At 41.0% G+C, this 25,996-nt stretch overlaps 1 protein-coding gene across 9 annotated transcripts in view; it reads left to right on the top strand.

Annotated features, from left to right (window-relative positions):
* ARFGEF2 (ADP ribosylation factor guanine nucleotide exchange factor 2) overlaps positions 1 to 25,996 on the top strand; it is a 72,014-nt gene that overhangs the window by 1,388 nt on the left and 44,630 nt on the right. For 7 of the 9 annotated variants that reach the window (XR_002829901.1, XR_002829902.1, XM_023756158.1 and 4 more), the window contains exons 2-10: positions 5,085 to 5,115; positions 5,770 to 5,893; positions 13,462 to 13,608; positions 14,513 to 14,692; positions 15,053 to 15,287; positions 19,396 to 19,476; positions 21,279 to 21,430; positions 24,306 to 24,436; positions 25,597 to 25,831. Coding sequence is in view for 7 of the 9 variants with exons in the window: in XM_023756158.1 (XP_023611926.1) it covers positions 5,085 to 5,115; positions 5,770 to 5,893; positions 13,462 to 13,608; positions 14,513 to 14,692; positions 15,053 to 15,287; positions 19,396 to 19,476; positions 21,279 to 21,430; positions 24,306 to 24,436; positions 25,597 to 25,831 (1,316 nt within the window). In the remaining 2 variants the exon portion in view is untranslated. Of the gene's footprint in view, positions 1 to 5,084; positions 5,116 to 5,561; positions 5,609 to 5,769; positions 5,894 to 13,461; positions 13,609 to 14,512; positions 14,693 to 15,052; positions 15,288 to 19,395; positions 19,477 to 21,278; positions 21,431 to 24,305; positions 24,437 to 25,596; positions 25,832 to 25,996 lie in introns of those variants that run through there. The other 2 variants (XM_023756160.1, XM_023756159.1) reach the window with 2 other exon arrangements.

Raw genomic sequence — 25,996 nt, 5'->3', positions numbered from 1 at the left:
ACTTCTCTCTATACCCCCCACCCCACGCCCCACCCCCCAGTCTCCACCCTGGTCCAAATCCCCATATTGCTTGCCTGATTGGCTTCCCTGCTTCTGTTGTGGCCACCCTCCCCTTTATCCTCAAAATAGCCAGAAGGTAGGTCTGCTCAGGCCATGCTGCCTTCCTCCCCAGGCTGCCCATCATCTGGACCCCTGCTGTGCTGGGTGGAGAGGATTTTACTGTTTTTCCTTTAACAAAAAGTGGTTTAGAGAGTGCAACAAGTCCTAATTCTTGTGGGAATACTTAAGTATAAATTAAGAAAACTAAAGAGAATCTGTGAACAAACGATTTGTGGCCACAGCTTCTGTAGTAGTAGTCTTCTCTTTCCTGCTCACTGCGATTGGCCCTGCTCTTCACTTAATACTGAAGCTGCTGCAAGTTACTCTGGCCCTTGTTCATTCTCCTTGGAAAACCAGGGTGCACCTTCACTGTGGTCCTGCCGCAGCAGGCCAGGAAAGGGGATTGGGAGACTCCAGAGCCAAGTTGTAAAAGCCTCCCCAAGGCATCTGGAGCTCATTAGAGTAGTACAAAAACCAGTGCTTTGTGGCATTCACAGTTTGACATAATGATAGCAAAACCAACATTTATACTGTTCTGCATTTACAGTTTACAGAGTAATTCTGCGTGCTTATTTGAGAGTCAAGGTACCCAAGAGATTATGAACATGGACTCTGGAGCCCAAATTTTGGGTTCAAGTCTCCCTCCACCACTTATTATTCTTGTAACCTCTCTGGGTCTTGTTTTTTCATCTGTAAAATTTAACAGGATCTGGCTTGAATCCTGGCCCTCTGGCTTCTTAGTTGCTCTTAGCTCTTGGGCTGAGCAACATACAACTTGTACAAAACTTAGATGTTTTGTCCTCACAGTGCTGGTCATAGTCCTCAAAAGTCACTTTTATCCTCTGCAGTTACTTTTTGGTAGTCAGTAAAGTACTTTCGCTTGGATTCTTCCCTACCCCTTAAAGCAAAGGTTGCCAACTGGTAGCTCCAGGGTCAGAGTAGCCTGCAAAACAGTTTTATTTGAGCCATATATTTTTTTTTAAATAGTAGAAGTTGCTTTGAATTGCAGTCAGAACTTTCACTTTAAAATCCAAGTCAGAACAACTGGCACTTCTAGGCTCAGGGTCTCTAGAGGTATCAGTCAGCTGGAGCAGAGGTGCTGCTGTGCCCTTAGCACTGTTGGGTAGGGAGGGGTCCTCCCTGCCCTTAATGTCCTACACCCACCCATCTCTCCCCCTGAGGTTCCCTACCTGGTGGCTCCCATAGGCCTTTGACTGTGTAATCCCTGCACTTGATTTTATAACCATGGGTACCTCAGTAAGTAACAATCCTGATGATAGATTCACAGATTGGTGGGTTGGCACCAGCGGCATTCCAGAACAGATTGTTTTAAAGCTTATAGGTTATCAGGGACTCTAGCAAAGGCCTAATTCTTTCAGAAATGTTTACTGACTAAGCTTAACTCTAACAAGGTAGCCATGATTGGAAGGAAACTTTATATTTGTAAAGTGCCCCTCAAGCGTGTCACACAGTGACAATTTACCACCAAGCAGAACCTTGAGGTTATGGATGTAGATTTCTAGAGGCTGAACGCTTAGCTATCAGCCTCATGGGTTAGATTTCATGGGGGCTTCAGCTTAGAGGAAGCTAGAACTATTTCCTTAGTGTATTCTTGTCCGTGAAGGGCAGGAACCATGCCACAGAGCTCTCTTAACAAACTCTGTCACAGGCCTTATGGTCCATGAGCAAAATGCTTGATATTAATCATGTGGGTATTTGGCTCCTGTTTTCTAAATGCAGTAAGAAGATGTTGAAAGACTGGTTTGAAGGTTAGAATTTGCCACCTCTAGTGAGTCCAGTATTCAATTTTCACATTCTAAAGTTCAGTCTAGAGTAGAGGTGTCCAAAAAAAGGAAATTTGTAACTTCCAGATCTGTGTTCTGGGGTTGCTAGGATAATTAATGCCATATTCAAACCAATGGCTCTCAAGATTGTATAAAGAAGGCTGGTGTTTTGGACATTACCTGGATACGTGCATGGCACTCAGGGTAGGCTGCTTCATTGGCCCATGTTGGGGATACATTGAGCCTAACATATATGAACAGGTATGATTGAGTTGGTGTAGGGAATTCTGGGTGTTTAGATAGGGTGTTCTGGTGTTTCAGTGGTGTAAACCCTTGTACTTCTGGAAATAAGACTATCTCTTTGACATTGTGATTTCTGAATAATGACACTTTATTTCCGTAAGTGTAACCTCCATGGTTAAGATTTTTAAGTTAATTTGAATTCATAAAATTTATATATGCCTTCGCACAATAGTATGAATGTAGTTAATGCCCTGAACTGTGCACTTGAAAATGGTTAAGGTGGTAAATTTTATCTTATGAATATTTACCACAATTTTAAAAACACATTTGTTGTTTTAAAAAATAAAGTACAAAAAAAAATAAAGTACATATGCTTACCATAGAAAATGTGAGAAAAAAAATCCTACTACTTAGACAACTTTTTTTTTTAATTAAATTTTTATTGTTCAGATTACATTTGTTCCTCTTCCCCCCCCCCCCATAACTCCCCTCCTTCCAGTTCCCGCCCCACCCTCCGCCCTCACTCCCCACCCACTGTCCTCATCCATAGGTGCACGATTTTTGTCCAGTCTCTTCCCGAATCTCCCATTCCCCTTTCCCCCCCAAGAATAGTCAGTCCATTCCCTTTCTATGTCCCTGATTCATTATAATCACCAGTTCATTCTGTACATCAGATTATTTATTCACTTGATTCTTAGATTCACTTGTTGATAGATGCATGTTTGTTGTTCACAATTTATATCTTTACCTTTTTCTTCTTCCTCTTCTTAAAGGATACCTTTCAGTATTTCGTATAATACTGGTTTAGTGGTGATGAACTCCTTTAGCTTTTCCTTGTCTGTGAAGCTCTTTATCTGACCTTCAATTCTGAATGATAGCTTTGCTGGATAAAGTAGTCTTGGTTGTAGGTTCTTGGTATTCAGCACTTTGAATATTTCTTGCCATTCCCTTCTGGCCTGCAAAGTTTCTGTTGAGAAATCAGCTGACAGTCGTATGGGTATTCCCTTGTAGGTAATTGAGTCTCTTTCTCTTGCTGCTTTTAAGATTCTCTCTTTGTCTTTTGCTCTTGGCATTTTAATGATGATGTGTCTTGGTGTGGTCCTCTTTGGATTCCTTTTGTTTGGGGTTCTCTGCGCTTCTTGGACCTGTAAGTCCATTTCTTTCACCAGGTGGGGGAAGTTTTCTGCCATTATTTCTTGAAATAGGTTTTCAATATCTTGCTGTCTTTCATCTTCTGGCACCCCTATTATTCTGATGTTGGTACGCTTGAAACTGTCCCAGAGGCTCCTTACACTATCTTCACACTTTCGGATTCTTTTTTCATTTTGCTTTTCCAGTTGGGTGTTTTTTGTCAAATCTTTGGTTTGATTCTTGTGCTCCTCTGGTCTGCTATTGGGTATAATATTCTTTATTTCAGTCTGTGTATGCTTACTTTCTAATTTCTTTATCGTAGCATCGAGGGTCTCATTAGTTTTCGTGAGGCTCTGCTCAAGTTTATAGCAAGCCCTCAAAATTGCGATTCTTAGCTCCATATCCTCCATTTCTGTCATGTTTTTTTGTTTCCGTATCTTTTATGCTTTCTTGGTGCACCCCCTTGTGGTCTTTGTGCGCAGTCTTGTTCTAGCCAAGCCTTAATTGTTGTAGTTAACACTAGAGGGATTTGACCACCAGGCCGACTGGCTGTAGGAATCAGCTGTGTGGAAAACTTCAGTCCTCTGGGGAGGCGCTAGTCCAGCCTTTGCCTGAGCGATCGGCAAATGGCTCTGCGCAGGGCTTGGGTGGGGCGGGCTCAACAGGGCGGGGGGAGGGAGCAGCTATGGCTGCTCTCAGTCCGTCTCCAGGGGCTCTGCCTCTCTGTCCCCGCAACCGCTGCAAACCTCGGAGGGACCGTAGCCAGACAGTCCCGCTTCTCCCGTTTGAGTCAGGGTCCCTAGAGACTCGCCCGGATCTGTAGCCCAGAGTCTGAGACTCACTCCTGATTGAAAACGACAACCGCGCCCTCAGCCACCAGCCCGCTTTGCGCGCGCACCGCCGCACCACCGTACCTTTAAATTTTCCACACTGCGCCTCCTCTGAGCCTGGGAATGCTGTTGTTTTTCCTTCTAGTTGAAGAGTCTCTCCTCAGCCAGCCTTCCTGTGGTTCTGGGTGATGTCCATTCCGTCTTTTAGTTGTATTTTTGAAGTGGTTGTTCGAGGCAGCAAACTCCGGTGTTTACCTATGCCGCCATCTTGGTTTCTCTACTTAGACAACTTTTGATATTTTATTTTTTTGCAGTTTTCCATGCATATTTTTATACAGTTGAGGTGTTATTGTATTACCATACTATATTGATAACTACATTAACATACATTTTGTAGAATAGGGGAATAGCCAGAACGTGGACTATGAAGCCAAAATGCCTGAGTTCCATTTCTGGCTCCCCAGTTCCTGATAGGTAACAGGAAGCAAGTTACCTAACTTTTCTGTGCCTTGGTTTCCTAAACCAGTGATTCTCAACAGGGGCCTGAACAAGGAACACCTGGCAATGTCTGGAGACATATTTGGTTATCAAGACTGCAGGTGGGGAGTGGGGGGTGTTACTGGCCAGAGAATGCTGCTAACCATCCCAGAGTGCACAGGACAGCCCCAAACTAAATTATCTGTCCCCAAGTGTCACCAGTGCTGAGGTGGAGAAGTCCTGCTCTAAGTAAGAGATAGTAGTACCTACCTCATGGGATTGTTATGAGTACTAAATAAGTTAAAATATGTGAAGAATTTAGAACAATGCCTAGCATGTAGTAACTGCTATGTGTTAGCTATTACTGTTTATAAAATCATTTTCATCACTTCATATCAGTATTTCTGTACTTTAAAATCTTATAAATATTATTTTTAATAGTTTATGAGTGTCTTTAGTAAAGTTTCCTTTTATATAAACATTGCATACTCCTAACAGGCCTTTCTTTCTTCCTCCTCAGATGAAATTAAAGCAGAAATAGAAAAGCAGAGGTAAGCTGGGGCACTTTCTCCTTGCTGAAATACGATATTAAGGGAGTAGGTAGTGACTAAGGGAACCCATTTCTCTGCATGTTTTCTTAGATTTCTGGTCCTTGGGCAGCACACACGCTCCTAGCCCAGAGCTGGACACATTGTAGAGCTCTGTATGTGTTTGAACCGATGCTAAGGTAACAGGTTACTGGCTCAATAACTGTATTTGGAGGAAAGAGTAATAAGAAAGGTCAAGTTAATGCTGTTGTACCTTTTCTTGACAAGAGGTAAAGCCCTTGTCTCTTGTATGTCATGCTTCCTTAAGCAGGAGGACAGCTTGCCCCTATAAGTGGCTGTTCCTCATCTTCACAGAAATGAAGCCAGTAGTCACATTTCAGAAATAGAGCTCTGACATGGCGATGCCAAGATTCACTCCCGGATGCAGTCGATACACCTCGCTAACCTGAGACCTCGCTCTCTGCATGTGGCACTTGGGTGTTTTGTCCAAATGCATGTATGTATTAACTTTGAATTGTTTAGCCCCACAGATGCAGTTTGTAGGTATTTTTAATTAAATGATTGCAGATGGGATGGGAATTTAGAGTTAGGTGTAGGAAAAGCAAACTTTTGTTTTCTCATTTTCCCTCGCTGGCCCTCTCCTGCTTTTTTTCCCAGGCTTGGCACTGCCGCACCACCCAAGGCAAACTTCATTGAAGCTGACAAGTATTTCCTTCCATTCGAGCTAGCTTGCCAGTCCAAGTCCCCACGGGTGGTCAGCACGTCTCTCGACTGCTTGCAGGTACCATGTTTAAGCTTAATTGTGTAAAGGGGGTTCTCTGCGGGCCACACTAGTGAGTCCCCTGCTACTCAGAATACTTTCTGCGGTGACAGAAAAAGGCACATCCCAACCTATTCTTTACAGAGGTCTCATGAGGAAGGGAAGTAAGAGGGGACTAATTACCTTAGCTAAAAAAAGAATTCATTCCCTAGAAATACTATTTTGTTGATCTCTCTTACGTATGTTTTTCTAAATGAAACCTTTAGCATTAGTTGGAATATTTGCTACACATGGACACTTAAGGAATTTTTATTTAATCTCTTCCTTGATGGCATTAAAATTCATAAAATCAAGTAGAGAAATAGATATAATCAAATCTCATTATTTGTAGTAAAATCTTATAAAGCTGTTATATGGTAAATGGGAACATGGGCCTCTTCCCATGCTCCAACTCCCCTTCCCACCCTGTGGGAAGATGATGAGGGCCATCAGTTAAGCAGACTATGAGACCTTGGGAGCCTGGCCAGCTCCTCAGTCAAGAAAACAGCGTTTTTGATCTTACACAGGCCCATCTCCTTCCCCTGCATGCCCTGTTTTTCTCTGTTTTCTGTACTCTATAAAACCTGTGATGGGAAAGGCTGGGTGGCAGTGAGACAATAGCACCAAAATACTGCCTCCGGTGTGGCCAATTGCAGGCCAGACGGGACCTAGCAGTTCAGCTTCACTGGTGGCAGCTGGTGTGGCAGTAAACTTCACTTTGGGAATCCAAGGGCAATACCCTGAGGTTTTCTGGGACCTCAGCACTTTGCATAATAGTTTCAAACACTGGTTTAGTAAATTCTGTACCATTGTTCCTAGAAGAAATATAGAGTTAGGTTCCCTTGAGCCTCTGGCCTCAGCATGTTCATCAGCTGATCAGTATGTAACTGTTCTCTGGGTATTTTGTTTACAGACATCTTATTTGATATATATTACTGATTCATTAAGAGTGAACTCACAGTCCACAACATTATAGCACATGCCTGAACAAAATTTAATACACATAATGTCTCCATAAAGCACGCCACTGTCTTCTTTCTCTTAGGAACTCTAGACAGCACTAGATTTGGGGGCTATTTTAATTGGCAAGCTTTTGCCCTAACTTAAAAGGACAAAATGGGAAAAACATAACACTAAATGGACCACAAAAAAGATACTGCTTACAATATGAGGGCTGAATCAAGAAGGCAGAGTGTCGCCTAGTTTGATCTCAGCTGAGAACCTGTGCATTAAGTGATTCGAATTTTTCACTGCTCCGTACATGTCTGCAAATGACCACAAAATCACCACAACTGTTGATTTTGGGCTTACAAATAAATTTTAGTGAGTGGGTGCATTTAAAAATCCAAAATCTGCAAATAATGAGGATCAGCTGTATTTAGACCACCATTAACCTTGTCATAAATTACCTTTTACTAATGAAGAAGCAGGAGTAGAGAAGTTAGGGTAACTTGTTCAATGATATACAGATAGTGAGAGACAGAAATCGGGCTACAACTTGGATTTAATTCCTGGTCCAGCATCCCTGTATTTTTTTTTTTTTCATTTTAAAATTATATAGGTTTCAGAAATACAATTCTAAAATACATCGTCTGTAGGTTGTATTATATGTTCACCACCCTGTATTTTTTTTAATGATCTACTCCTGGGTTTTCTGGTTACCTCAAAGGACATTTATTCTTAAACCCAGTGGGCAGCCTACATCAATAAAAAAAAGATGGATACATTTTTAAAAATATATTGAAAAGATCCATATTTATTGGTACTTTCTAGAACAGGAATAGTGAATAGGTTCTGTATTATGGTTGTTTCAAAGCTGTGTTGAAAACATGAAGCCTCATCTGGGTTTCTTTAGAAAGTGCCATGATTGATTGGTTATGTCTGCTGAGGCACAGGCTGGTGCTGATAGTTAATGTTATTGATATACTAAGCACAATGGCTAACATGTATTGAATGCTCAGCCTGTGCTGGGCCCTGTGCAAAGTGCTTTATTCTCATCATCAAGTTTAATCTTCTCACAAACCCCCTGAGTTAGTTACTCTTAGCCTTACTTTAGAATCAAGGAAACTGAGGCTTGGAGAATAAAATGACAAGCCCCACCAAGTTCCCCTGGCCCAGAAGAGATGGAATTGGGTGGATGTGTGGGATTTCCTTACCCCACATCTGTGTTCTTAACCAAGAGTCCTTAAACTATAGCCATGAGCTATATCTGGACTGCCACCTGCTTTTGTAAATGTAGTTTTATTGGAACATAGCTGCCTTTAATCTACTTGGAGTAATACAACAAACTAGAGGCCCAGTGCATGAAACTCGTGCACAGGTAGAGTTCCTAGTGGCTGCCGGCTGCCAGCCAAGTACTCCCTCCCCCTGGCCAGCCCCACCCCCTGGTCGAACTCCCGGACAACTCCCGGTCAAGGGGACAATTTGCATACTATGCTTTTATTATATAGGATACCACAGACAGGGTGGCTAAACAAGAGACATTTATTTCCCATAGTTCGGGAGGCAGGAAAATCCAAGATCAAGGTACCAGCTGATTTCAGATCCTGATGAGAGCCCTCTTCCTGGTTTGTAGATAGTCAAATTCTCACTGTGTCCTCACATGGCATAGAGAGCTCACTAGCTCTGTGGTGTTTCTAATCCTTTCCTGAGGACCCCCCCTTATGACCTCGTCTAAACCTAATCACACCCAAAGGCCCCACCTCTGAATACCATCACATTAGAGTTAGGACTTCAACATAGGAATTGTGGAGAATGCAAGCATTCAGTCCATAGCAATAGCCATGCCTGTTCATTTATGTATTATCTGTGGCTGCTGTGGCTGAGTTGAGTAGGTGGAATGGAGACCATATGACCTGCAAAGCCTAAATATTTAGTATATGGTCCTTTACAGAAAAAAGTTGCTAACCCCGACTCCCAACTATTATCCTGTAGTTCTGGCCAGTTTAATTAAAAATATGGTCTGTTATCCTAGAAATACTCTGTTTCTGGAAATCTGTGCATGTGTATGATTTCTGTTGGGAACATCGATGTCCTGCTTTGACTTTGAGTTGAAAATTCAAGAGAAGAGTGCCTGTCTTGTGGTTTATGACATATGATTAGCTTTTTTAGAATGAAAGTTCTCTAATTTGTTAGGTACTCCTGTGTCACCCTTTTTATGACATAGGAATACTGAATGAAAATTTAATCTCCTCTTGGTGGTTGTCCTTGCAAAGCCTGTTTGACTGGCTTTTCCCAGTATGCGTGAGGTAACTTCTGTCTTGGAAATGGAAGGCCAGCTGGGTAAAGGTTGGTTTTGGCTGGATTGGAGCCAGCTGCATACACATCCGCATTCTGCCCTGGGCATTTGAAGGTATCTTCTTTGAGGTTGGAGCGGTGATGGGTGGTAAAGGTGTTTCTGGGTTTGAGTTAGCTCAGAATTTCCTCTCCCCATGGGAAGAAGCCTCCCCTCTGCTTACTTCTAACAAATGATGAAGATCCTCTGCATTCCTTTCCTTCAGCATCTGGTCTGCCACACACTCTCCCAAGGCCAGGACTGGGGAAGGAGCGTTCAGTTCAGTCTTGTTTAAGCTAAGGAATGATCTCCATGTTTCTCCAGGCACATATCAGTAACAAAATGTTTTAAAGACTATCCTCCTAATGTAGTCATATTTCTTCAATGGTAAGATTATACATATGTCCTACTGCTATTAAATTGTATATATTATAAAACATATGAAAATAGAACTTTTAAAAATATAAGACAAAAAAATACGTAGAAATAAAGTTCTAATATTTTTTTTACACCCCAGTGAAGGCTGTAGGAAACCACTGGTCTAAGCTGTCCTGTTCATACCACAAACATTGTCTTTTAACTCTTATTTCTAGAAAACTTTGGATTTTTAAATGCAAATTTGTAATTATATAAATTGTATATGACTACATTCTTTGTTAAAATATTTTTAGAACATTACCAATAAGGCCAAAATCCCTTGGACCACTAGCCCCAAACCCAATTGCCTGTTTAGGTGTATAATTTTCTTCTTTTCTTTCTTATAATTTCCTTTCTTTCTTCCTCCCTCTCTTTTTTTTCTTTTTTACATAAATGGTATCATTTGTACAAATTTTCCTGCAGTTTTTTTATATTTAGCAGTGTCTTTTTTAGATCTAGTTATATTGCTATAGGCAAATATAAGACAATCCTTTTTACTGGTATGTGGAATATTAATGCTACTATTTTATTTATCCCTTCCCCTATAGAGGATATTAACTTGGGGTTACAATGAATACCCCTGTGCATGCAGCTTCCTTAGACACACGTATCAGTGAGCCAGCTGCTCAAAGGCCTCCCTCCTCTGTCTCCCTCTTCCCATCCCCTTACTGTATCAAGGATCAGGGCAGGAACTTCTCTCCATCTCTATCATCCCCCAACGTCAAAGCCACCAGCAGCTGAGGTGTCCTCCTCACTGGTCCTCTGCTTCCACTCCTGTTGCCCTTCAGCCTATTCTCCACACAGGAACCAGGAGAAACCTTTAGAAATGTATGACATTGTGTTAATCTTTTGCTTAAACCTGCCAGTAGAAGCTTCCTACCTCACTCACTGCAAAGCACTTTTCCCCAGGGAGTTTGCCAAGCATGCTCAGGCCACTGGACATCAGATATGTTTCCTGGCTTTTTTCTATGCGTTTATAAAAATATATAATTTTTTATTTTTCAAAAATGAGATAATGCTGTGCATTATTGCTTGCTTTTTTTAAGATGACTACAAATCACACAGGGTCCTATGGGTCCCAGTCCAGACTTTTGGCTTTAGTCTTCCCGCTACCTCCCGGGAGAATATAAACCCTAGGAGAAAAACGACTGCCTTACTCACAGTTGTACCTCCAGTACCCAGAACTATATCTGGCACAAGAAGGAGCAGAAGGCAGAACTAGAGAGACCACAGAATGCAGGAACTCTGCTTTCTTCTGGCCCTGTCTCTGCACAGACAGGGGAGTAAAATCATACTAAAACCCATTTCAATTTGAAGGGTCATGTGTCTTTTAAGGAGTTTGTAGTGGGAAGAATAATTCCAATTTTTTTTTTTTGTATCTGAATTAATTCACTTCTATCTTTGTTTTGCAGCATTAGTGTTGGGTTCTATGGGGCCTACTTATATTTTTTTAAAAATTTACTGTCCATAGTATTTGCTAATTGTTTATTTATTGAGAGAAACTATTCCTTAGTCCCAGTATTCATGTTTCATAGTTCAGGAACACAGGTCAGTGACAAACTTCCATGGAACTCAACCCAAAGAAATTCTTTACATTCCAAAATCAGTTTGCACTCTGAAAGATACCAGCATTCCTCTTCTCCTCAAAATGTTTTATGGAATCATAATTTCTGTAGAAATCTGCATATGCCTTCTTTCTTGGTTCAGCCACAATAAGCTTAGATAAAGCTGAAATCCCGAGGGATACAGTGAATGCTCCAACATAAAATCACACATGATTGTCCAGAAGGCCACGCATCTGAAGTTTCGTCAAAGCACTGGAAGGCATGATGATTATATTCTTCTCAACACCATCGTCCTTCCTGATTGTGCCTCCTTTTCAGTATTCACATTTTAGGAGTTCATAGATCATCCCACTTTTCCCAGTGCTCAAATCAGACTTGAGTCCATTAGGAGTAAGGAGTAAGTAGTGTCCAAACCCAAAGCTCGTTTAGCGGGTAGCCAGCATTGCCCTCCTGGGAAGCCTGCATATACAGCAGCTCTGAGGGGATGAGGTAAAGGGCATTTTGACTTATTCTTCAAAAACACACTTTGGCCTGACCCGCATGGCTCAGTGATTGAGCATCAACCTATGAAACAGGAAGTCACAGTTTGATTCCCGATCAGGGCACATGCCCATGTTGTGGGCTCGATCCCCAGTGTGAGGCATGTAGGAAGCAGCCGATCATTGATTCTCTCTCATCATTGATGTTTCTATTTCTCTCTCCCTCTTCTTTCCTCTCTGAAATCAATAAAAATAAAAATAAAAAACACACTTCGGTCCCCTACCCCTTCTCCTACCCAACCCAAATCTGGAGATCTGATCAGCAGAGTGTGTGCAGGCCTTTCTCCTGCTCATTCAGTCACCCAATCCAGCAGTATCATATTTCTACCCTCAGCCACTCTCTCTTAATCTGTTTTTCTTATACCGTGGAATGCGGGGGGGAAAGCCATTGGGAAACAGCGTCAGGTCTCTGCAAGGTGGTGGGTCTTCCTGGGTAGTGGTGGCTGCACTGTACATAACCTCAGATGCTTGTCACTTTGTGCAGATAGAGGCGAAAATGTGACAAGCCAAAAACCAAAAAGGATAAGGAATAGAATAGCATTTTTAAGAGTCTTTACTAAGTCCCTAGAAGCAGATGATGATTTAGAATTCATGAATCCCAGATGACTTGTGTCAGATGAGTGGTTCCTTTCAGCCTTTAAAATAGCCTGGATAGCTTGGAGAAAAACAGATTCCTAGGCTCCACCCCAGATTTTGTGGTTTCGTAGGTTTAGGTTGAGGTCCAGGAAGCTGTATTTTAATGAGCTCTCTCAGGTGAATCTGAATCTCAGCCAGGCTTGGAAGTCATCTGCCTCCAGACCTTTGAGTTCCCTTCCAGCTCTGATTCTCCATGGTGAAATCCAGGTCACCACTGAGGTGGCAGGCAGGCTGCCTCTGAAAGGTGGCCCCTGTCCAAGTTGATCTGTCACCTGATTATGAGGTTATGGGCCAAGCAGCCACTTATCTCTTGAGCCACGTGGGTAACATGCACTGTTTGATAACATAGGTGTGGAATTTAGTGTTTTTGCTTTAATTTTTGGAATAGAAAATATACTGATGTGACTCAACATTCAGAAAGAATGAAAGAGTGTACTATAATGAGCGGTCGCCAACCGGTGGTCCGCAGACCCCTGGTGGTTCGTGAGGTCCGATAGGTTGGCGACTGCTATAAAGTGTCTTAGTACCACCCCTGCCCTCAGCTGCTTAGTTCCTTCTCAAGCAATTTATGTTTTTTAAGTATTTTTCCATTTAAAGAAAAGTATATATATGGTTTTTTTAACAGCTTGAGACATAATTCACATGTATATGATTTAGCCTTTAAAGTGTACAATTTAGTGATTTTTATATATTGACAGTTGTGCAACCATCACCACAGTCTACTTTGAAACCATCTCTGTCACCTCAGAAAGGAACCCTGTGCTCCTCAGCTGTCACCCCCCATTTCTCTAATCCCCTCAACTCCAGGCAGCCACTGACTACTTCCAACTCTATTATGTATAGTTTTAATCCCTCAATTTTTCGCATGAGTGGTTGTGTACTGGGGACTGCTCTACAACTTGCCTCTTCCATCAGGTACTGTTTCACCATCTTGGGGCTCTTCTGCCATGGAGGAAGGAACAACCAAAGCTGCACTCTCAGGGTGGATGTGCCCACCATGTGCCTGGGATGGGAGGGATCTGTGGGAACTGGAAGTTAAGGCCGTGCTTGTCATTTGCTACAGGGGGTGGCCTCAGTCCCTGCCAGACAGAAACATCTCTCTGTTCTTTCTGTGCTTAGAAACTCATCGCATATGGGCACATCACCGGCAATGCTCCAGACAGTGGAGCTCCAGGGAAGCGGCTGATTGACAGGATCGTTGAAACCATTTGCAATTGTTTTCAGGGCCCTCAAACGGATGAAGGAGTCCAGTTACAAATAATTAAGGTATTTCTGTGAGTTTGCCTGGTCTGGATTTTAAATTTGAAACTAGTCCCCTGTGGTAATTTGGATTTCTGATTTACCATGTGTTAGTTGTCTCAGGTGGTGCTGAGCTGGAACAGAAAAATGTAAGCATCACTTAGATCTTTTATAAAGTGTCAGAATTTATTATCGTGGAATGAGACAAGAAGAGTGGAACCAGGTGTGTTTTCAGAGTAAACAGTTCCACTAATAACAATGTAAATTGCTTGTGAATTAAATTGGTTTGAAGTCCTCTGGTCCTGCCCCTTGAATTTCTGGATTCCCAGCCTGCCATTTCTCAACAGGTTCCTGTTGATACTCCTATCACCAGTTTGCCCCTGTCCCCCCCCCCCCCCCCCAATTCCATTTGCCTGTTCCATTTATCCTGCCAGGAATGGTTTGGCATGGAACAAAGAGCAAGATCAAGATGAGTGTAGCCAACATTCTGTATCTTAAGTTCTGGATGTAGAATGACTGATGGCTCCATGTTAGCCGCACCTTTCCTAAAGCTCCCTTGAAACTGACCCCCTCCCCCCTCAAAACATGTATATTTTGGTGTTAATCTAGGTGAGATAAAGTTGGAGCATTTTTCTTCTTAAAAGAAGTATTTTTTTTTCTTTTTAAAAAGTAAGCTGGTAGAAAGCCCACTTTACAACTTAATTACTTTAAATAATTTGGACTTTATGGATTTAATAATTGTTTTTAAACTCAGAGCACTAGTGAGTCATCTCTTAGTACTAAGCATCCAGTTTAGTTTGCAGAGCCATTCTTTTAAAAATTTGTCAAACCAAACAAAAACAAAGCCAAACCTTGTGGAAAAGTTTGGCTGTGAGAAACTGGGAACAAGCTGGGTATTTGTGAAGGCGAAGGTTTCGGATTTTTGTTTTAGGCTCTTCTGACTGCAGTAACGTCCCCGCACATTGAAATTCACGAGGGCACTATCCTACAGACTGTTAGGACATGTTACAATATCTATTTGGCCAGCAAAAATCTCATCAATCAAACCACTGCCAAGGCTACCCTTACTCAGATGCTGAATGTCATTTTCACCCGCATGGAAAACCAAGTGGTAAGTGAGAGCAGTCATCAGCTGCTGGGGGTGGGACAGCATCCCATGCTGTGAACTGTTTTGTGTGTGGCCTCAGTGCCTGGCAAAGATTCACTAGCGTTTTAAAGTGTATGCCTTCTTCCTCTGAATTCTCTACACTTTTGTTTTCGTTCTTGCTATAAAAAGCAAGAGAGAGAATCTAGCAGGTATTTTGAAATTTGCATTCAGAATTTGCTTTGAGTTTGTCAAAGGGATTTATTTCCTTGTTAAAATTTTATCCTTCTCTTTGGAAGTTTTTTAAGCAACAGGCTGGCATACTTTCTGTTCCTTATCAAAATTCTGGGACCATTTGGATTTAATCCCTTTTTTGTTGCCTTCTAGTTTCAGGAGATCAGAGAATTGGAAAAACCAGTCCAGTCGAAACCCCAGTCCCCTGTGATCCAAGCTGCAGCAGGGTCCCCAAAGTTCAGTCATTTGAAGCAGAGTGAGGCACAAAGCAAACCAACAACTCCTGAAAAGACAGATTTAACCAATGGTGCACATGACACGAGTGGTTCTGAAAAAGTGAGCTCAGAGAATGGAGATGCACCCAGAGAAAGAAGCTCATCGCTATCAGGTATGCCCCATGTGCTGTGAGAGGGACAGGAGTCTGGTAGCATCTGCAGGAAACCTCTAGTAGCAGCTCCTCTATTTCTGGGCCTTCCCCTTGACTTTCTGTTTGCTTTCCTCTCATGGAACACAACCATCAAGGCATGATGGCTAATGCCCATTGTCACCTGTGTAGTGTTCTCTCAGTAATTCCTGAAATGTATCTAGCTACTGCTGGGGTTTTTTTTAATCCTCACCCAAGGATATGTTTTCATTGATCCTAGAGAGGGGGTGGAGGGGTGAGAGAGAAACATCAATATGAGAAAGACATCAGTCACCTGTCTTCCATATGCACCCTGACCGGGAATCAAATCCACAGTCCTTCGGTGCATGGGACGATACTCCAACCAATTGAGCTACACTGGCCGGGGCTGGCTACTGCTTCTTGACATCAGCTTCAATGCAGTGGGTTTAGTTTGGGGCACTTATCTCCCAGTAGTTAATTATTTGGGTAGTTAGTTCAGTGTCTGTGTTATCTTCCCAGAGGATGACAAGGACTTCATCTGTCACTTACACACAGGATCTCCAGGCCTTACCCACTGCCTGGCAAGTCTTTGATACTCACAGACATCTGTGAGAGGAGCAAAATATGGGCAGTTGCTGGAGATGTAGATGGACAGATAGACAGCTTTGTTTTTTATTCTATGACTGAGAACATTACCTGTTTTTGTTTGCTTTTTTAAATGAAAGAGATATTCCCCACCTGTCTATAGTCTTAAAGTAAATAATGTATTAGGCATGAAATATTGGATTGGGTTATCATAAGATTATTTTCCTTGGACAGTTGATATGAACCAGATCCAAAATTTATTTTTTTCCCCAGGCATGTACCTTCCCAAGTGATTCTGTCAAATAATTCATTACTCTAGCTGGTTGTTCTACATGAAATATCTGACCCATCTTTATAATTGCTCTCCTGTTTTCTTGTGTCACATTATTGGTGACGATTTCTGTCAGTAGTGTGTTCCCTCCTAGAGAGTACAGATTGGAGCAGCTTTTGCTCCTCTGTAAGTCATCAGAGTGCTTGGCATACACAGGAACAGGCCAAGTGTCATTGCTGGAATGTTGTGCTGTATCAGTTCACTCAAGGGAAGGACAAAAAAGAAAGTGGCCACTAAGAATTGCATGTATCGCAGGGTGAGCACAGCGGTGCCGTCTACTCAGTCCTGCTGTCATGTGTCTTAGGGAAGGTGCCCACACTCTGTATATGTCATCATCTTTGCCTTCTCAACTCTCAGGGCAAGGACCAGGTTTTTACTGTAACCTTTATCAGGCAGTGATCAATAAATAAATATTAATTTTAAAACACACTGTAGTAAGCATAGCTGTGTCTCTCTGAGCTGCATGGAAGTACTTCCACTACAGCCCATTTCTACATGGCAGCCAAAGTGATCTCTTAAAAGCATGCATTAGATCACAACCCTCCTCTGCTTAAACCCCATTGGTAATTCCCCATGCTGTCCCACTCAGAGCGAAATGTATGTCCACCCTGTCCCTGTGGTTCCCAAGGCCCTGCTTGACCTGGCCCCTGCCCACCTCTCTGTCTCCTTCTTATACCTCTACTATACAGTGTGCAGGTGGTATTTCTGATTCTTAAAAGTGCCTTTGTATTTCTTGTCCCTTCTTTGCCCCAGCTTTATCTTCAAGTCTCTCATTTCAAACAGATCACTCTCTGAAGCTCCCTATCATGTCTGTCCCCTAGCCTCTTTTCTTCATAGCACTTAGCACTACTTGAAGTTACCGAGTTAATGTTTACTTGTGCCCGCCTGAGACCTAGGCTGCCCTTTTTATGACTATATTTCCAGCACCTGGAATGGTGCCTAACACATATGGCAGACAGTAAATACACTATTTTAAACAAATGGGGAGGGGGGGGGCATGATTTGCAGTTAGTATGTTGCTGTGGATTTCGTTGCCAATACTTGGTGCACCCCATGAGGCTTCTCCCAAAAATGTGGGAATCAGATTGCCTGTGAGAAACAAACCACAAACTTGCAAATAGTAGGTCAAAATGGAGGTGTGCCGTCAGTTCTCAAGATGTGGCTCTAAAGAAAGAATGGGACCTTCCAAAGAAAGGATTGAGAAGCCTTGGAAGCAAGGAGGCTGGACAGCCTGAGAGGCAGATGGCAGAGACAGTGTCTTGGGCTAAAGTGATAGAGACCACACATCCACCCTCGCATGGTTCCATCCTATAGTAACCACCATCACACACCACCCCTAGCTTTGCCAGGCACTGTGCAAGGCACTGCTCATTACGTGAACACTCACATACATTTTCCTGCTTAACTGGGAATCGTCCCCATGGCCTGCCTGGGATAATTTGCCTCCCAAGAAATTTGTGTAGATGGAGATAATTCACCCAAAGACCTGAGGATCTATTTCCCTTTTCCAGTTGTCATTCTTATCTGCCTGTCTAAGAAGTGGATCAGATGGCTCTTTGTAAACTCACAAAATTAGATTTTTTTTTAGCATAAGGTATGCTAAAAGTCCTTAGCGTAAGATATGCTTACTTATATGAATTTTTGGGCATGGCTAACCGCTTTCCCCAGGGAACCTCACCCCATTTGTCCATTCACACCTCTCCTGATTGCCCAGCTATTCTTGTCAGTTTCTTAAAAAACCAACTTGTTTGAGATATAGCATATACCATAAGTTTGCCCATTGAATCATTGAATTCTTGTTAGTATATTAACAGAGTTGTGCAATAATCACCACAATTAATTTTGGAACATTTCATCACACCCTTAGCAATCACTTCCCATTTTCTCTTAAGTTCATTTTTGAAATTCTGACATTTTAACTCCCCACCTTACACATTAGCATTTATATAGTTAATATGTAGTTATTGTAGGTACACAATTACCTATGTATATACTGATTGGTTAGTTCACTTTTAAATAACCCATTTTTAAGTACTATACAATAGAGAAACTTTATCCTCCCTCAGCCAATATGGAGGTTCTGATCAGACAGCCTAAGTTCAGATCATGACTCTACCACTTAGTTCTTTGACCTTGGACAAAATCTTTAACCTTTCTGAGCCTCATCTGTAAAATGAGAATACAACTAGTACCTATCTTATAGGTTTGTGAGAATTAAATGACAGCAGTGTCTGGCACTTAGGGCTATGTAAGTGTTTGCTATTATCATCTTTCAAATAAGTTTCAGCTTTAACAATGACTTAGTTTTTAAAAAAAAAAATAGCAGATATTTCAGCTGGTAATCTGATGTGAAGGTGGTGGGAACAGTGTCATGGATAAAGAGAGCCTTTTTTGTGGTAGGTTAAGTATTCAATGGAAATGAAAATAATTTGGGCTGTACTCCAGGACACGGGACCAAGCATGGAACTTACAAAAAATAGTGGCTTGATTGAAAATCCTCCTTGAGGAAGAATTTAAAGGGTTATTTTGGTTTTATTTATTTAATGTAATGGCCTTTTTGGTCATTGTGATGTTTTATAATGTTTACTTCTAGAAGGGCTGTTTAATAGTTCTTCCAGATCTAGTTTTCTACAAAAACAAATGGTGCCAAACCTCTTCCACTTAAACTATTAACATTTTACAGAATAATTCCATTTAACATTTAGTAAATCCTCAACTAGCACATTAAAAATCTCATGCTAAGTTCTAGGTTTACATTGTGGGGAAAACAAGGCAGCAGAAAGTAGTCACTTACTAAGGCTTCGTGTTCCCGAGGTGAAGACACAAGAGAAACCATCTTCTTTTGTTCTGCCAGGAACCATAGATGGATAAAATCCAGCTCCTGCCTCCAACTTGGGGGTGAGGAGGAGGACCCTGGGACTTAGAGCAACTATAACTTAGGAAGGAAAAGTGTGTAAGTCGGAGGGGTACTAGTGTTCCATGAAAGGAAAGATGAAATCATAGTTGATATTGCCTGAGAATTTCCAGATTTCATGAGACTTGTCTTCTGTTGGTACAATCAGATCTGGCCTTGGTGGGTACTTATTTGCACCCTTTGCCTTCTGAAATTTGATTCTAGAGAACATGGACAAAATCTCCTCCTTCCTTTTTTCCCTAGAAATGCCCACATGTATATGCTTGTGTTTGTGTATTTGGGTGTGTGTGTAGGGACTTATGATGGAGCCCAGGAGGTGGTGAAGGAGATCTTAGAAGATGTAGTCACATCTGCTGTCAAAGGTAAGAACCAATAACCCAGCCTTTCCTTCTACCCCATTCCTTCAAAAAAGCCCTTAGCCAGATATTTTAGTGGTAGGGTGCTCCGCCCCCAGTGAGCCCATGGAAAATGAATCTGCCCATGTCTGCTCATCTTTCATATGGAATCCAAAAATTACTTGTTTTTAGCAGGTGATTTTATTCTCATTTGGGTTGGGTTCAAAAAGCACAGTCTGACAATGTTAGGGTTGTGTTCCACATAGAGACACAGAGGACTACTCCCATATATATCCAGTTTTTCCAGGAGTGAGCTGTGAGCCCTGAGGTGGTGTCTATTACTGCTGAATTTTCATGGCTAGCCATTGACTTGTAGGTATCCGGTGCACATGGAAGCTTGTTCTTTTGTTATATTTCATTCATAACTCCCTCAACTTTATGGTGTGGTTTCAGTGGAATTAAACTCGTATAGCTCAGTTCCAGTGCCAATAGACCATTAGTGGGTTAGGAAATCAATAATTTAGTGGATTGCAGTGAGCATTTTTTTAAATAAATGAAAGAAAATAAATAGAATACAAACTGAATGCATTGCATGTGGTATGTTAAGCATTGTTTCATGAAACATGCATTTTAATTATGTGCACATGTGTACTAGTTCATGATTTTAAAAATGTATTTCTTAATGAAGGTTATCAAAGAAATTTGACCTACTGCTCTAAGCCTATCCTTTTGTTGATTTAGGGTACCCACCAAGCTGTATGTATAGATTTCATTATTTAACTCCTTTTAGAAATGTCTTTAAAATTGAATGATTTTATTTCACATCCTTAGATTGTTTTCTGGGCCCAGTACAAGAAGTCCTCACATAATAAACATTTGTCTGTCTTGTTCACTGCTATATCCCTCAGTCCCTAGCACAGAGATTGGTAAATAATAGGCACTTGATAAAATTTGTCGAATGAATATATGCTTTGTAAAACCATTATGGAAGATTGTGCTTATTGAGTTGTTTGATGTCCCATGTATATGTAAAGATCCACATGGTAAATTCTCATGGAGTTCCGCTGTTCTGCTAATCATCAAATATAGCTTTCTTTCATTAAATGATGAAATCTATTTAATTCTTTCTCTTTCCATTTTTCACATTGCTGCCAGGAACCTCACGTCTTCATTTTCTTTTTTCTTTTTTTGTAACTGAGGTTTTCTTTCATAACTATCAAACCCTTTCATTTATGTGGCTTTTTTTCTCTAACCCCTATATTAATAGCCCTTTTAAAAATAATCTGCACTTTTCATGTTTAGCTGTTTCTAATCTTTTTGAGAAGGGGAAGGAGGGGGCAGGGCTGCTGTATCACAATTCTGGACGTACCATTGACATGGACTACAGCAGGGGTCCTCAAACTACAGCCCGCGGGCCACATGCAAATACAAATATTGTATTTGTTCCCGTTTTGTTTTTTTACTTCAAAATAAGATATGTGCAGTGTGCATAGGAATTTGTTCATAATTTGTTTTTTTAACTATAGTCCGGCCCTCCAACGGTCTGAGGGACAGTGGACTGGCCCCCTGTTTAAAAAGTTTGAGGACCCCTGGACTACAGTATTAACCAAGACCCTGGTGTTGGGGCTGTGGATAACAGACACATGGGAAACCTACGCGTCACTTTGGGCAGCCTTTTTCAATACGTATTGTGTCAGTCATGGGGCAGTGATGCAGGAAAAGGGAAAAAGCAGTACCTGGAAGGTTACATGAATCACTTCTTCCTGATGTCAAGCTACCTTTCAGGATAAGTACTAATTTGGTAATGATTTTTGCACTTGTGTTTGAAGAAGCAGCACAAAAGCACAGTTTGACAGAATCCGAGAGGGCCCTTGGCGAACTGGAGGGACAGGAATGTGCTGTCCCATCAGCGGTGGACGAAAACTCACAGACCAATGGAATAGCAGATGACAGGCAGTCCTTGTCGTCAGCGGATAACCTGGTATGTTGACGATTCTCATATGGATTCATTTCGATTTTTACCTTTTTAAAAGATGCAGAAGTAAATCTCTGCCAGAAGAAGTGAGTGAAAACCAGTGAGCCCTCTTCAATTACTGGTCAGAGTCCTGGCCTGATATTCTGTGTTAGTAGGTTCCATTTTTGGAACATGATAATTAATGTTGGTTGTATTCAACATTGTTATTAAACCTTGTTTATTCAGATTTTTAACACATTTCTTGCCCTTTTTATTCTCTCTCAAAGTAATATGCATTTATTATAGGAAAATAATCCCATAATCCCATAACTCAAAGATAACCCTTGTTAACATTTTCTTTATAGCCTTCTAAATTTTCCTACCCTTCACATATTTTTTTCACTTAAAGGGAATAACAATATACATGCTGTTTTGTGACCTATTTTGTAAACTTAATATATATTATGAACATTTTTTTCAGGCCGATATGTTCACTACAATTTTTTTTAATAGTTTTATTGTTTTCTTGAAAATGTTATGTGTGGAACCTTGGTTCGCAAACTTAATTTGTTGTAGCAGGCTGTTTGAGAAGCGACTTATTCGAAAACCGAATCATTTTTTCCCATTAGAAATCATGTAAATTGAATGAGTTCATTCCAAACCCACAAATGAATCCCTGTTTTAACCATTCTTATATGCAGTACATGTCTAATATACTGTTTAATCTATAAATAAATACTTCTTTTCTTAAATTTATTAAACCACCCCTGTCTAGCCTTAAATGAATCACTTTCAGCACTTGTTCCAGGGCTGTCTTGTAGGAAGTCAGCATGGGCATCTTCCTTTTTTCACATATCACTGTCTTTGAAATGCTGTCACTGGCTAACTACTTTTCATTTATTCAAACCAGCAACAGTTTGTCTACCTCTTCAATTGCCTGTGATCATTGTTTTGTTTCACACCCTAGCAACATTAGCACTCTTGATAGCCTCTTTATGTTTTAAAATTATGCTATTCATCGATTTCCCAGCAATAAAAGCATTCTCTCCTTTGTTGCCTGAGAGTCCCTTTTGTCATGCTAAGATGTTAGCATGAAAGGGTTGTCAGGTCAAAAACCTAAATTTGGTTTGACAACCAGGACATTTTTCCCCCTAAACCATTTGGTTGAGAACTGAGATGGGAGATGTTTGAGATCTGAGGTTTGACTATATATAAACATTCAAAACAGGAAGTAATATAACATTAACATCCCACGTGAACGCACTCCCTGTACCTTTTCACTAGTGTTTCTCAAACTTTTTTCATTATCACCTCTTTAAGGAGCCTTTTTACATATTTCTTTTTCTTGCTCACCGCCCACCCTTTATGAAATTTTAAAGCTACTGATAAATTAGATATCTGCTTATGTACTGCTTATACATAAAAAGAAGAATTTTTCACCCCCAAGAACCAATTTTTTGCCCTTGTCTTAGTCTGTTCAACCTGCTATAACGGAATACCATAAACTGGGTGGCTTATAAACAACAGAAATTTATTGCTCACATTTCTGGAGCCTGGGAAATCAAGATCAAGACTCCAACAGTTTTGGTATCTGGTGAGGGTCTGCTTTCTGGTTCATAGTCAGTGGTCTCTCTGTGTCTTCACATGGCAGAAGGGTGAGGGAGCTCTCGGGGCCTCTTTTATAAGGGCACTAACCCCATTCATGAGGACTCCACGCTCATGACCTAATCACCTCCCAAAATCCCCACCTCCTAGTGCCATCACGTTAGAGATTAGGTTTCAACATATGAATTTTGGGGGGACACAAACATTCAGTCTGTGGCAGCCCCTTGGGATTATATTATCCCTGTTAAGAATGCACATCGGGATGTATTTAAGCCCATATGAGGGTCTCCTGTCTTATATACAATGCTGAATTGCTTTGTTCACTCAACACTATCTTATGGACACCTTTCCACATCAGTACATATAGATCTAACTAATGTTTTAATGGCCATGTAAAATTCAATCATATGGATTACTGTAATCTATTTAGCCAATTCCCTATTAAGCCTTTAGGTTATTTCAGTTTTATCACAAGAAACAAAGTTCTATAATGAACATCCTTATAGATAAAGCTTGTGCACATCCTTAATTCTTTCTTTGTGTTAAATCCCTGCAGTGGTATTGCTGGGTCAGGGGTTGGAAGCTCTAAGGCTTTTGATCCTTAACATCAAATTAGCCTGCTGGGAAGGTAATACTGGAATCTGTGCCCACTGTAAGCTGTCATTTCCTCGTTGAAACTGGACAATAGTGTTCATTCAGAGCCCTGCTAGTCTCTTAGGAGAAAGAGCCTGCCTTAATGATTGGTAGTAAGGTTATTTAGGTTTGTATTTGCATTTCTTGGAGAATTGCTTATTAATGTTTTTTACCAGTTTTTTATTTGAGATAAAGGTTTCCATATTTCCTTAATGAATTATAAGAACTTACTGTATATTGAGAATATTAATCCTTGCCATAGGTTTCAAATATTTTTATTTTTAAATGTAGTTTACTTATTTAAAGAAGTTTATTTTAAAATACCTATCATATTTCTCATTTACCTTGCAATAGTATTCTTAGAAATACCTTTTTACCCAAGCTAATATAAATCATTACCTATATTTGTTTTAGTTTTTTTATGGTTTAATGTTTAAAATTGATCATTTTAAACCACCCATACTCACTTTTTGAAGGACAAGGAACACGGTTTTAGAATTGCCTTAGTGACTCCCGCATAGCTCCTATTTTGCCACTTCTCCCCCCTCCATCCCTCACTTCCCCATTGAATAAATAAAATAATTGGCATTTCCATGAGATACTTATTTCTTATTTTTGAAAATAATTATCCTTTTGTTTTGACCTTTAATTTTTTTCTATTTAGGAATCAGACGCGCAAGGACATCAAGTGGCTGCTAGGTTCTCTCACATTCTGCAGAAGGATGCCTTCCTTGTGTTTCGCTCCCTTTGCAAGCTGTCTATGAAACCCCTTGGTGAAGGCCCCCCAGATCCAAAGTAAGCAGACAGTAGTTCTTGGCTGTCTATAACCCAGGTGATCCAGGAGGATCTCAGGGGTTCCAGGAAACCCAGTGCTTTGACCCCTGGCAGGAATTTATTAAGAATAGTTTTATAGCTCTTTAAATTCATGTGGTGCCTACAATCACTTCTTTCACAATGAATTGTCTCTGTGTCCCCTTCAACCAAGATTCTGCCCAATTTTGCCTTTTTGGTTTATATGCTAAAAATAATTACCTTAAACATGCATGCACCCTCTTTTTACTGACTATAATCAATTTAATGTACTAATGAGGGCAGGAGCAGGATATGAGCAAATCTCAGTTTCCTGCCCTGGTTGAAAACCTTTGTTGCATGGATACAGAACCAGATTCAAACCAGAGAAACCAACCTTTCTTTGTAGTACTGAGTGAACCACCACAAGGATGGAAGTACTGTGGAGTGTCCAAGCAGAGGCTTTGGAGGCAGAGAGAACTACTTTCAGTCCTGGCCCTTACACTTGAGACCAGCTCCACGGCTTGTAGGAGTTTCTGGAAAATGGGAATATGGAAAATCACCTTACAGGACCCATTTAATAAAATAATATAAAGCACAGGGCCTTGCACTTTGTAAGAGTTTTGTAGTCACTATTATTATCACCATTATTATTAGTCATTAATAAGAACCTTGAACTCTTCTGTTGAGAATATAACCCTTAGGAAAATGGTTTATGGAAATTTCTCATTTCTTACCATCCCTGTGGGCGGAGTGAGGGGGCACAAGGCAGGTGGATAAAGAGCACCATCTTCATTGTCTATGAAGGCCAGATGTCTTAGGTTCCATGAATGAGGTGGTAAAAGTAATTGTTCTATGAGGTGAGTTGCAGAACCAGCTCTCCAGGGCCAGTTGACACTTACTTTGCTCCTGCTATATCTACTTTATGGCAGGGGGGATGAAAAGAATAGAAGCTGGCAGTTCTTGTTTTCACAGGATCTGCAGGTCCCAAGAAGACCCATCTCCTGTCATCTCCCTTGTTCTCTTGACATGTAGGTGCTGTTGCTAGTTCTTAACTCATTGGCTTCTCAGAAAATTCTCACTGGTAGGAGTGAGGCCTTCTCGAGAAACATGATTTTTAAGTTTTATCTTTTAACCCCATCATTGTTCTTTGTTTTCTTTGCTAGGTCCCACGAGCTGCGCTCCAAGGTGGTTTCCCTGCAGCTGCTCCTCTCAGTGTTGCAGAACGCCGGCCCAGTCTTTAGGACTCACGAGATGTTCATCAATGCAATCAAGCAATATCTCTGTGTGGCATTGTCCAAAAACGGCGTCTCTTCAGTGCCTGATGTCTTTGAGCTCTCTCTGGCCATTTTTCTTACTCTTCTCTCAAACTTTAAAATGCACTTGAAAATGCAGATAGAGGTACGGACTCCAAATTAATTTTTTTTCATTTTGTACCAGATGGTTAACTGCTGGTGGCAGAGTCACCAAGAACTATAGTTACTAGTTGCCTTCTCCCCAAAGAACTTTTTGAATGAGTGAGGAGAGAAGAATACTTTTTTGTGAAAAGTTACTGCCCAAAAATCT

This window comes from Myotis lucifugus, unplaced genomic scaffold (assembly GCF_000147115.1).
Source record: "Myotis lucifugus unplaced genomic scaffold, Myoluc2.0 scaffold_90, whole genome shotgun sequence".
Classification (NCBI taxonomy): Eukaryota; Metazoa; Chordata; class Mammalia; order Chiroptera; family Vespertilionidae; genus Myotis; species Myotis lucifugus.
Note: the sequence above shows the minus strand (reverse complement) of the source record. Positions and strands in the feature narration are given on the sequence as shown.